Here is an 11,960-nt window from a genome sequence, read left to right as displayed (position 1 = left end):
TTGGGAGTGCGGTGGCGCTCCCGCTGAGGGTTCGGATCCCANATAAAATAAGACAGGGATCCATTTTCTCACCCCATCTTTCATCCTGATATTTTGTAATGCGTTTGCTGAAAATGTATCTTCAGCACTTACCAGAATAAACCGTGACTTTTATATAATTTATGTGTCAGAGAGCTCATTTTCACTAAATCTCCACTTGGTCCTCTGCCAAACTACCAAATTCCCTAAATATTTCTTAAGCTGAGCTTTTGATAAATGTTGAGAACAATGAGTAAAATCAGATGACTGAAGAGCTGACTAAACTAAACTCAGAATGCAACAATGTAAAACGCAGGCAATTCACACAATTATTCTATATTCTCCTACAGTATTCAGCAGTAGAGAACAGAGAGGCTGGATTAATCAAGACAAACAAAGGTCACAAAGGAATTGGCGGAGAAGGAGTGTTTGGGGGAGTATAACTAAAACAACAAACTACAGGATCTGAGTATAGAACAGGAAGAAATGCAGCCAAGAGACTTAAATGTCTAGGGAATAGGAAGAGTCTGGGACCAAAGACCAAAAAGCATCTTTATCAGAACTCAAGTAGCAGAAGTAGTAGAAAGACAAGATAGCTGTTATCATGAAGAAAGAAGAGTTTCAGAATTCAAGACATATTTCATCTATTTACCTGTGCATCTGAAAATGAATATAGGAATATCAATCATTATATTTGTCAACTTACAGCGTGGTGCCTGCCCCAAAGTAGAATATGAATAAATAAGGAGTAACTGTTGTAAGTTGGAGGAGTAAATGCAAATTGCTTTTAATATTTACCTAGAAGACAATTATAAACTCACATCTACTGAGAAAAAAATAAAATTTATCCCAAGGAAACTATAAATAACATACAGTCCGTCTAATATTTTTAGATTTTCCAATCAAATGTTCTCTTCCTTTCTTAAGGATAAATTAAAGTTGATTAGACAGATAATATACATGCAAATGTATAACCATATATACTCAGAGTAAAACAAAACTTCACTTTTTTTTGAAACTATTTGAAACTACAAGTACCATAGTTTATATAATTTTTTTCTACATATGAGGAATTTCTACCCTTCCCTTATAACTCAATATTGAATACAGTGAGATCAACCATAAATCTAAAGAAGACAGATTACTTATCAAATACTTCTGTTCTCAATGTAGACTCAACAAAGCAACAAAACAATATAAAATAAGACACTAGGATTTTTAATACTCATAAGCAACAGAAAGTATTAAATCATATAACAGTGCAATATGATCTCAGCGCTACGTATCTCATTAAGTGCCACATTACTCATTATACATTCAGCACATCAACTGGATTCCTTTGTAAAACATCTCAAATCTCAGTGCAAATTTTAACAACTCTCCAATCAACAAATACATTAACCACAACTTTGCCGATAATAAAATAATATTTAATGCAATTTTCTTACCTGCCTCAACAGTTTCTCAATGGCTGACATTACCATAAGGCCTCTCCAAACAACTGGTGCAGTCTCTTCAACCAGGAAGCCCATAGACATACTGAAAACAGTAATCCAAAAATACAAATAATTTGTATAAGTTAATCAATATTATTCGGAAAAGTAACATGAAGTAAAAGCGATATGCTCACCAAGGAATGCCATAATTCAAAAGAGGCCTCATTAGGTTGCCTGAAACAAGAAAAAAAANCAGTGCCATTGTCTAGCCCCAGGGCAGGGATCCTTCTCCCCCTACAGGAGTTCCTCTTGTTCCCTGCAGCAGCCACTGGCACACACCGCTGTACTACCCACACCACCTACAGCCACAGCCTCTGGAACTGCAGGCCAGGCAGATCTAGCCATGTCCACTGAGCAGCCAATAGCCCCAAACATCAGAATGCTGTGCTGCCTGCTGCAGCCTCCAGAGCCAACACCGTACAAGGCTTCCATTGCAGGAGGCTGGAGCCAGTAGGCAGCAATCCCAGGAGGCCCTGCCCTTGAGGCTTTCCCCAGTAGATACTGGAGCAGCTCGGCACATGCCCTGGGTGCTCTGTCCCTTACAGCTCCCACAGGGAAAGGCCTCAGTAGCTTGGTACCAGCCCTAAGAACACCACCCCTCACCACTTTCCAGGGGGAGGCCCCAGCAGCCAGGTAGGAGCCCCAGGAGCCCCGCCCCACATAGCTTCCACCAGGAGCAACTTGAGCACCTCTACACCAGCCCCAAGAGCCCCACCCCTCTCAGCACTGGACAGATCATCTAGGCAACAAACCAAAAGGAAACAGGATTTAAACTACACTTTCGACCGAATGGACTTGGTGGATATATATAGAACATTTCACCCAACAACTAGAGAATATACATTCTTCTCATCAGCACATGGAACATTCTCCAAGATAGATGACATATTAGGTCACAAATCAAGTATCAACAAATTTTTAAAAATTAAAATCATTTCTCAGACCACAATGAATTAAAACTAGAAATCAATAAAAAAAAACTTTGGAAATCACACAAATACATGGAATTAAACAACATACTCTGAAATCAAACAGGAAATCTAAAAATTTCTTGAAACCAACAATAATAACAACACATCATACCAAAACCTATGTGATACTGCAAAAGCAGTCCTGAGAGGAAAGCTTATTGCAATAAATGCTTACCTCAAAAGAAAAGAAAGACTCCAAATAAACAACCTAACATTACACCCAAAAGAACTTGAAAAACAAGAACAACCTAATCCCAAAGTTAGTAGAAGGAAAGATATAATTAAAATCAGAGCAGAACTAAATGAAATAAACCCCAAAAATACAATACAAAAGATCAATAAGACAAAAGTTGGTTTTTGGAGAAGATAAATAAAATAGACAAACCACTAGCCAGACTAACTAAAATAAGGAGAAAGACCCAAATAACAAAAATCAGAAATGAAAAAGAAGATATCATAACTGATACCACAGAAATACAAAGAATCATTAGAGATAACCGAACAACTATGCATCAACAAATTTGAAAACACGGAGGAAATGGATAAATTTCTGGACATATACAGACTACCAAGATTGAACCAAGAAAACATAGAAAAACTGAATAGATCAATAATGAGCAACAAGACTGAAGCAGTAGTCAGCAGTCTCCCAACAAAGAAAAGCCCAGGACCAGATGGATTCACTGCTGAATTGTACCAAACTTTTAAATCGGAATTAATACCAATGCTTTACATACTATACCAAAAAATTGAAACAGAAACCATTCTCCCAAACTCATTCTATACCCTGATAACAAAACCAGACAGATACAACAAAAAAAAACTATAAGCCAATATCCTTGATGAACTTAGACACAAAAATCCTCAACAAAATACCAGCAAACAGAATATAGTTGTACATCAAAAAGATTATACACCATGATCAAGTGGGATTCATCCCAGGAATGCAAGGATGGTTCAGCATACACAAATCAATAAATGTAATACACCACATTAACAAAATCAAGAACAAAAACCATATGATCATCTTAATAGGTACAGAAAAAGCATTTGATAAAATTCAACGTTCCTTCATGATAAAGACTCTCAACAAATTAGGTATAGAAGGAAGGTATCTCAACACAATAAAGGCCATATTCAATAAATACACTGCCAGTATCATCCTGAATGGGGAAAAGCTGAAAGCTTTCCTCTTATGATCAGGAACAAGACAAGGATATCTACTCTGAAAAGTACTTGCCAGAGCAATTAGACAACAGAAAGAAATAAAGGGCATCCAAATAGCAAAAGATAAAATCAAATTCTCCCTGTTTGCAGGTGACATGATTCTATATATAGAAAACCTGACAGACTCCACCAAACAACTTTTTTTTTAATTGGCTATGACTATTCATGATATACAAAGCTGATTGTCAACCCTCATGCCCAAGATGTGAAGGCCAGATCCATACTGATAACATGCATGTTACCACAAATTGTATTTGTATCCCATGGCCCCCACCCAATTATCCCCCACTCCCCTCCCCCTTCCCCCCCTCCTCCCCTTTGTATCCCAAGGTATGTTCTCTCCTCTGGAAGTCCAACACACCACTGTGGTATTCCTCTCCTTCCTTCTTTCTCTCTTAGCTCCCACTTATGAGTGAGTACAGGCGGTATTTATCTCTCTGTGCCTTGCTTATTTCAGTCAATGTAAGTTTCTACAGGCTCATCCATGTTGTTGCAAATGGGAGAATTTCATTCTTTTTGTGGCAGAGTAGTATTCCATGGTGTATATATGCCACATTTTCCTTATCCAATTATCCACTGATGGCCATTTAGGTTGGTTCCACGTCTTCACTATTATAAACAGAGCTGTGACGAACTTGGGAGTACAGGTATCCCTTCGACATGATGATTTCCATTCCTCTGGGTATACACCCAGAAGAGGGATTGCTGGATCATATGGAAGATCTATCTGTTGTTGAGGAAACTCCATACTGTTTTCCATAGTGGTTGTACTAATTTACAGTCCCACCAACAGTGCAGGAGTGTTCCCTTCTCTCTATATCCTCACCAGCATTTATTATTCACTGTCTTTTTGATTATAGCCAGTCTAACTGGGGTGAGATAGTATCTCAATGCAGTTTTAATTTGCATTTCCCTGATGACTAGTGATGTTGAGCATTTTTCCATGTACCTGTTGGTCATTTGTATGTCTTCCTTTGAAAAATGTCTATTCAGCTCCTTTGTCCATTTTTTAATTAGGTTATTTGTTTTTTTACTGTGTGATTGCTTGAGTTCCTTGTATATTATGGATACTAGCCCGTTGTTGGATGCATAGTTAGCAAAAATTTTCTCCCACGCTGTAGGTTGTCGTTTCACTCTGTTGATTGTTTCCTTTGCTGTGCAGAAGCTTTTTAGTTTGATGTAGTCTCATTTGTTTACTTTTTCTTTTGCTGCTTGTGCTTTTGGGCTCATGTTCATAAAGTCTGTGCCCAGATTTAATTCCTGAAGTGTTTCACCTATATTTTCCCTTAGTAATTTTACAGTTTCAGGTCTTACACTTAAGTCTTTAATCCATTTTGAGTTGATTTTAGTATATGGTGAGAGGTGCTATCTAATTTCATTCCTCTGCATATGGATATCCAATTTGGCCTGCACCATTTGTTGAAGAGGCATTCTTTTTCCCAATTTAGATTTTTGTTGCCTTTGTCCAATATCAGATGACTATAAGCCTGAGGGTGATTTCTGGGTTCTCAATTCTGCTCCCCTGGTCTGAGTGTCCATTTTTATGCCAGTACCATGCTGTTTTAGTTACATTAGCTTTGTAGTATAATTTGAAGCCAGGTAGTTTTATGTCACTGGCTTTATTTTTTTTGTTCAGGATTGCTTTGGCTATTTGGGGTCTTTTGTTGTTCCATATGAAAGTTAAGATTGTTTTTTCCATGTCTGTGAAAAATGTCATCAGTATTTTGATGGTGTTGCATTGAATCTGTAGATCGCTTTGGGTAGCATAGACATTTTCACAATGTTAATTCTTCCAAAAATCTCTTGAACTGATAAACAAATTCACTAAGGTTGCAGAATACAAAATCAATATACAAAAATCAGTATCATTTTTATATTCCAACAATGAACTACTAGAAAAAGAGATCAAGAAAGCAAACCCATTTACAATAGTCACCAAAAAAATAGGGCCGGCCCGGTGGCGCACTGCTACAGTGCGCCGCTTGGGAGTGCGGTGGCGCTCCCGCTGAGGGTTCGGATCCCACATACAGACCGGTTCCCGCTCACTGGCTGAGCGAGGTGCGGGCACGACACTGAGGGTTGCGATCCCGTTGCCGGTCCCGGTCCGGTACAGGCGCGACACCGAGGGTTGCGATCCGTTGCCGGACACGAAAAAAGACAAAAAGGAAAAATAAAAATAAAAAAATTAAAAAAAAATAAAATACCTAGGAATAAATCTAACCAAGGATGTGAAAGATCTCTAAAATGAGAATTACAAATCACTACTTAAAGAAATTAAGAGGACACCATAAGATGGAAAGACATTCCTTGTTCATGGGTTGGAAGAATCAACACAGTGAAAATGTCCTTACTACTCAAAGCCATCTACAGATTCAATGTGATCCCCCTCAAAATACTAATGACATTCTTCAAATAAATAGAAAAAGCAATCCTAGCATTCATATGGAACAACAAAAGACCCCAAATAGCCAAAGCAATTCTGAGCAAAAAAAGTAAAGTTGGAGGCATTACACTTCCTGACTTCAAACTGTATTACAAATCTACAGTAACAAAAACAGCATGGTACTGGCATAAAAAAAGACACATGGACCAATGGGACAGAATGCAAAACCCAGAAATCAACCCATGTATTTACAGACAACTGATCTTCAGCAAGGGCACCAAGAAAATAACTGGGGAAAAGACTGCCTCTTCAATAAATGGTGCTGGGAAAACTGGATATCCATACGTAGAAGAACGAAACTTGATTCGTACCTCTCACCATATACCAAAATCAACTCAAAATGTATTAAAGATTTAAATATAAGACTTGCAAATTTAAAACTCCTAGAAGAAAACATAAGGGAAACATTCCAGGACTTAGGACTGGGCAAAAACTTTATGAATAACACCCTAAAAGCACAGACAAAAAAAGAAAAAATAAACAAATGGGAGTATATCAAATTAAAAACCTTCTGCACAGCAAAGGAAACAATCAAAAGAGTGAACAGACAACCTACAGAATGGAAGAAAATATCTGCAAACTACACATCTGACAAGGGATTAATATCTAGAATATGCAAAGAGCTCAAACAACTTTACAGCAAAAAAATAAATAATCCAATTAAAAAATGGGCAAAGGAGCTGAACAGAAATTTCTCAAAGGAAGACATACAAATAGCCAACAGGTACATGAAAAAACTCTCAACATCACTAAATATCAAGAAAAAGCAAATCAAAACTACTTTGAGATATCACCCAGTCAAACTGGCTATTATAAAAAAGACAGAAAACAACAAATGCTGACAAGGATGTGGAGAAAACGGAACCCTTCTGCACTGTTGGTGGGACTGTAAATTAGTACAGCCATTATGAAAAACAATATGGAGGTTCCTCAAACAACTAAGATAGAACTACCATGTGATCCAGCAATCCCACTACCGGGGATGTATCCAGAAGATTGAAATAATCATGTCAAAGTGATAACTGCATTCCCATGTTTATTGCAGCTCTATTTACAATAGCCAGGTGATGGAACCAACCTAAATTTCCATTGATGGATGACTGGATAAGGAAATTGTGGTATATATACACAATGGAAGACTACTCGGCCATAAAAAAGAACAAAATTCTGCCATTTGCAGCAAGGTGGATGAGCCTAGAGAAAATCATCCTAAGTGAAACGAACCAGTACAGAAAGAGAAATATCACATGTTCTCACTCATAACCAGGAGCTGAATCCATAAATAAACAAGTAAACAAAAAAGAGAGACAGAGAAAGAAACAACAAACACAACACAGTAATACACTGTGTTTAGAAAGAGAGAAAAGAACTGTTGTCACTAGAGATAGAAAGGCGGGGAGGAGGGGGACCAGGAGGGGGGCTAACGAGGAACTGGTTAACGGACACAAAGAATGATTGCATATTGTAATGATGAATAGGCTAACTATCCTGATCTAACCATCACACACTGAACACAATTACTGAATATCAACATTGTACCCCACATGCAGGTATAATAAATTATCTTAAAAATTTAAAAAAATTAAATCTACTTTTAGCAATTTTGAAATACACAATACACTTATTAACAATAGTTACCATGCTGTGCTGGAACCTATTTATTCTTCCTAACTGAAACTTTGTACCCTTTGACTGACATCTCCCCTTTCCCCATCTACCCTCCAGCCTCTTATCAAAGTGTCAAATTAAAAATACAAATAGTCTGCTTATGCTGCTGTAATTTAACTTCTAACTAATTCACCTCAATCTGCAACAGTTTAAGCATTATACCAAGCGTATTACTATAGTATTCCCAATAGTTCCTTGTGCGTTAGCTTGCACTTTCATGGCAGGAAGATTTTTAACTATTAATTACATTTCTTTAATAGGTATGAAATAACCTGGATTTTCTATTTCTTCCTAAGTCTATATTTTTGTAGGAAGTGCCTATTACAAAATTTTCAAATGTATTATTATAGAGTGGTCCAAATATTTTCTTATATTTGGAACCCATGTTGCTTTGTAAATTCCCCTTTTCCCTCCAACCACCCCCCCCTCCCTTTTTCTTAAATCTACCTTGTCTGGCATTTGTCTAATTTATTAGTCTTTTCAAAAATACAATTTTTGCTTCTGTTGATCTGTTTCTCTACTGTATCTGCTTTCAAGTTTATTAATTTCTGCTTACTCATTTACTTCCTTTTACTTTCTTTGGGTTTACTATATTGTTCTAATTTAAGTGGTTAACTCATTTATTTTCTGCCTTTCCTCTTCTGTAATATAAATATTTAAGACTATTGATTTATCACTCAATATTATTTTAGCTATATCCCTGAAGTTTCCATGTCCAATATTATTTCTTCTTTCAATTGTTATTAATTCCAAATGTGTAAATTTTTAGTTACTGCTTTGTTATAAATTTCTAAATTAATTGCGTGGTATTCAGGGAATGTGGTCTGAATGACACCAGTCTTTGAAATACACTGAAACTTGCTTTATGGCCTAGTACATGGTCAATTTTAGTAAATATTCCAAGTGTGCTGGAAAAATATGTTCAAAATACGGCCATTAGATGAAGCTAGTTTATATAAAGAAAGATTTTCTACCTTCAGTATTTGGCTTTAAAGTCTTTAAAGTCTATTTTGTCTGACAGTAATATAACTGCACACACTGCCATTTTGCCTGATTTATCTTTTCCATTCCTTTTACTTTTAACCTATCTATATTGTTATGTTTGGGGTGTATCTATTATAATTAATTTTTGTTAATCTAGATTTTGTTTTATTTTGGTTTTGTTCCCTCTAGTCTTACAATCTTAGTGTTTTAACTGAAGAGTTGTATGTATATACGAGGGGTCTTCAAAATGTTCACGGGAAGATTCATATTCTTCTAATTCTATTTTTCCACGAACTTTTTGAAGTACCTTCATATTTATATTTATATTACTGATATATTTGGATTCATTTCTACTATCCTACTTTTTCTTTGCCTTTTTTTTTGTAGCCTTCTTTTCTGATGGCGATTTTCTTCTCATTACATTTTTTCTTCTCAGCGTGGAAATCATGCAGTCCATATCTACCCTTATAATGATTACCCAGTAATTTTTTAAAACATATTTATGAATTTCAAGTGTAAAGTTATCAATACCTCTACCTCCTTCCCCTTTGAACGTTTCAAATCTAACCACCCTAGACCAACCTATACGCCATTGTTGTCTTCAATTTTAGTTCTCTCTTGGATAATTCTCAACTATTATCTCTTCAAATACTGCCTCCATCATATCTTCTCCATAATCTCCTTCTAGAACTCTGTAACAGACCTGTGGGAACTTTTCATGCTTTCCTCCATGCCCTGTCAAGCTTTCATTATTTTCCTGAACTCTTTCTATGGACTACATTTGGGTATTTTCTTTTCATCTTCCTTCTAGTTAACTAATTTCTTCCTCAGTTATGTCTAAACTGTTGTTTTACCTATCCTCTGAGTTTCTAATTTTAATTATTACATCTTTATTTCTAGAAGTTATATTAGGTTCTTTTTCAAACCTGCTGAATATATTCTGATCATATTTTATTCCTTAACATATTTTCAATTTCCAGCTCCATCCCTTTAAATACATTTTTTTCACATTCAGTATTTGAAAATTCTAATATGTATGTTCTTTGAGGAGTATGATGTGGTAGTTGGTTTTCAACTGTTCTCACTCATAATTGCTTGTTCCCTCATGTGTTTAGCAATTTCATTCATTCATTCATACCAAAAGTTGGCAAACTACCACCTCCCAACACCTGCTTTTGTAAATAAAGTTCTATTGGAACACAGTTTGTAGTTTTAAAAAGTCTCCCTTTAAATTTACCATATTTTACCACTCCACCCAGAGCCAAAGCCAAGTATGGTATATATTCCCAGTAACTACCCGAGCAGGAAAGATTTCTTTCATAGATCATCTACTAAGGATGTCACCCTTTGGGGTGTCCCATCTTTTATGTGGCGATTCCCCCATTAAACCTTCCTCCCTCCTTAGGCACCAAACTTTGTCTCCATTCATTCATACATACACCTATATAACATATAGGCCATAAGCCACAAAAGATCTATAGGTAACACCTAGGCAAACATCAATTCCAGTGTACACCTATGCCAATGAGCTCATACTTTCTTGTTATTTCTAAGCTCTGAGAAACTCCCTTCATTTCCTACTACCTCAGTCATACATTGAAAAAGTAATTTTTAAAAAATATTTCATCTAGGGCCAGCCCGGTGGCGCACTGCTACACTGCGCCGCTTGGGAGCGCGGCGGCGCTCCCGCCGAGGGTTCGGATCCCATGTACAGACCGGCCGCTCACTGGCTGAGCGAGGTGCGGACACAACACCAAGGGTTGCGCGCTCCCGCCGAGGGTTCGGATGCCACGTACAGACCGGCCGCTCACTGGCTGAGCGAGGTGCGGACGCAACACCAAGGGTTGCAATCCCGTTGCCAGTCACGAAAAAAGATAAAAAGGAAAAAAAATATATATATATATATATTTCATCTAATATTTTAAGGTATGCATTGCAGGAGGGCTTCTCTAAATACCTAGCTGCCCACATCGCCAGAAATAAAAGTGGAAAGCTGCTGATTTTTATACAGTAATGTTGTATCACACATATAGTCCCCGAGACATCTTTTAGAACTCTCCCAATTTTTTAAATAGTTTTCGGATTATTTTATTTGGATTTTCTAGGTAGACAAACACATTAAATGGAATTAATGACAATTCTGTCTTTCCCTTTCCACTATTAATACCTCTTATCTCTTTTTTCTTATTTTAGGTACATTAGCTAAAACCTGCAGTAGCAATGGCAACCTCATCTAGTTCTGAACATTACATGGCAAAAATTACACCAAAATAAAATAGGAGAATATAGATATCATCTATTCACTTACCTCCCCTCATCTGAAGTAAAGTAGGTGATCTAAATAGTTTAACTCTGTCCAAAACATGGCTTGAAGTTGAAACTGAGATTGGAAATTGAAACTGTGACAGTCAAAAAATCTTTTCGTAAAATTGAAAACCAAAATCTCTAACACTACAGAAAGAAATAATCTTTAACTTACTTTATCAATATGTTAAATCCCAAACCAGAGAAAATGTGTACTTGTAGTTAGTGAATGACAAGCTGTACACTGAAAGCTCCATGATGTAAGATTACATTACCGTGATTCTTCAAAACTTATTAGGTACTCACTTCAACAGTATATATACTAAAATTGGAATGATAAAGAGAAGATTAACATGGCCCCGGTACAAGAATGATATGCAAAATTTAACAGGGAATATATACAGTGGACTCCTAAAAATATACAGCATATACATTAAAAAGAAAGTCACAGGCACATTCTTCATTATCTTTCCCTAGGTATCAGTAAACAAAATCAATACTGCCTAAAAGCCTTCCACTTTAATTGGCTAATAAAATTACCAGAATTGAAATGTTGGCATAGTCTGAAGCCGTATTTGTTAATTAATGGGGAAAGTCTCTGAACAAGAACTCGTGATTACAGGTACAAATTAGTTTCTTTGCCTTAGAATTTTACTTTTTAAAAATATGTACAGCAATTTTTCCGCATAAATAGAAAAACTTACAAAATAATACTGGTTTTTTTTGTTTTGTTTTGTCTTTTGTCTTTTGTCTTTTTTCCGTGTCCGGCAACGGATCGCAACCCTCAGTGTTGCCCCCGTACCGGACCGGGGACCGGCAACGGGATCGCAACCCTCGGTGTTGCTCCCG

The 11,960-nt window shown here is 36.7% G+C and overlaps 1 protein-coding gene across 1 annotated transcript in view; it reads right to left on the bottom strand.

The window, feature by feature from the left end:
* Positions 1-666: 666 nt before the first annotated feature.
* LOC103601345 (iron-sulfur protein NUBPL-like) overlaps positions 667-11,960 on the bottom strand; it is an 86,725-nt gene continuing 75,431 nt past the window's right edge. The window contains exons 5-7 of the mRNA XM_008585742.1: positions 1,649-1,688; positions 1,467-1,557; positions 667-678 (exon numbers count right to left, since the gene is read on the bottom strand). Coding sequence (XP_008583964.1) covers positions 667-678; positions 1,467-1,557; positions 1,649-1,688 — 143 coding nt within the window. The remainder of the gene's footprint in view (positions 679-1,466; positions 1,558-1,648; positions 1,689-11,960) is intronic.

Source organism: Galeopterus variegatus, unplaced genomic scaffold (assembly GCF_000696425.1).
Source record: "Galeopterus variegatus unplaced genomic scaffold, G_variegatus-3.0.2 Scaffold3692, whole genome shotgun sequence".
Taxonomy (NCBI): Eukaryota; Metazoa; Chordata; class Mammalia; order Dermoptera; family Cynocephalidae; genus Galeopterus; species Galeopterus variegatus.
Note: the sequence above shows the minus strand (reverse complement) of the source record. Positions and strands in the feature narration are given on the sequence as shown.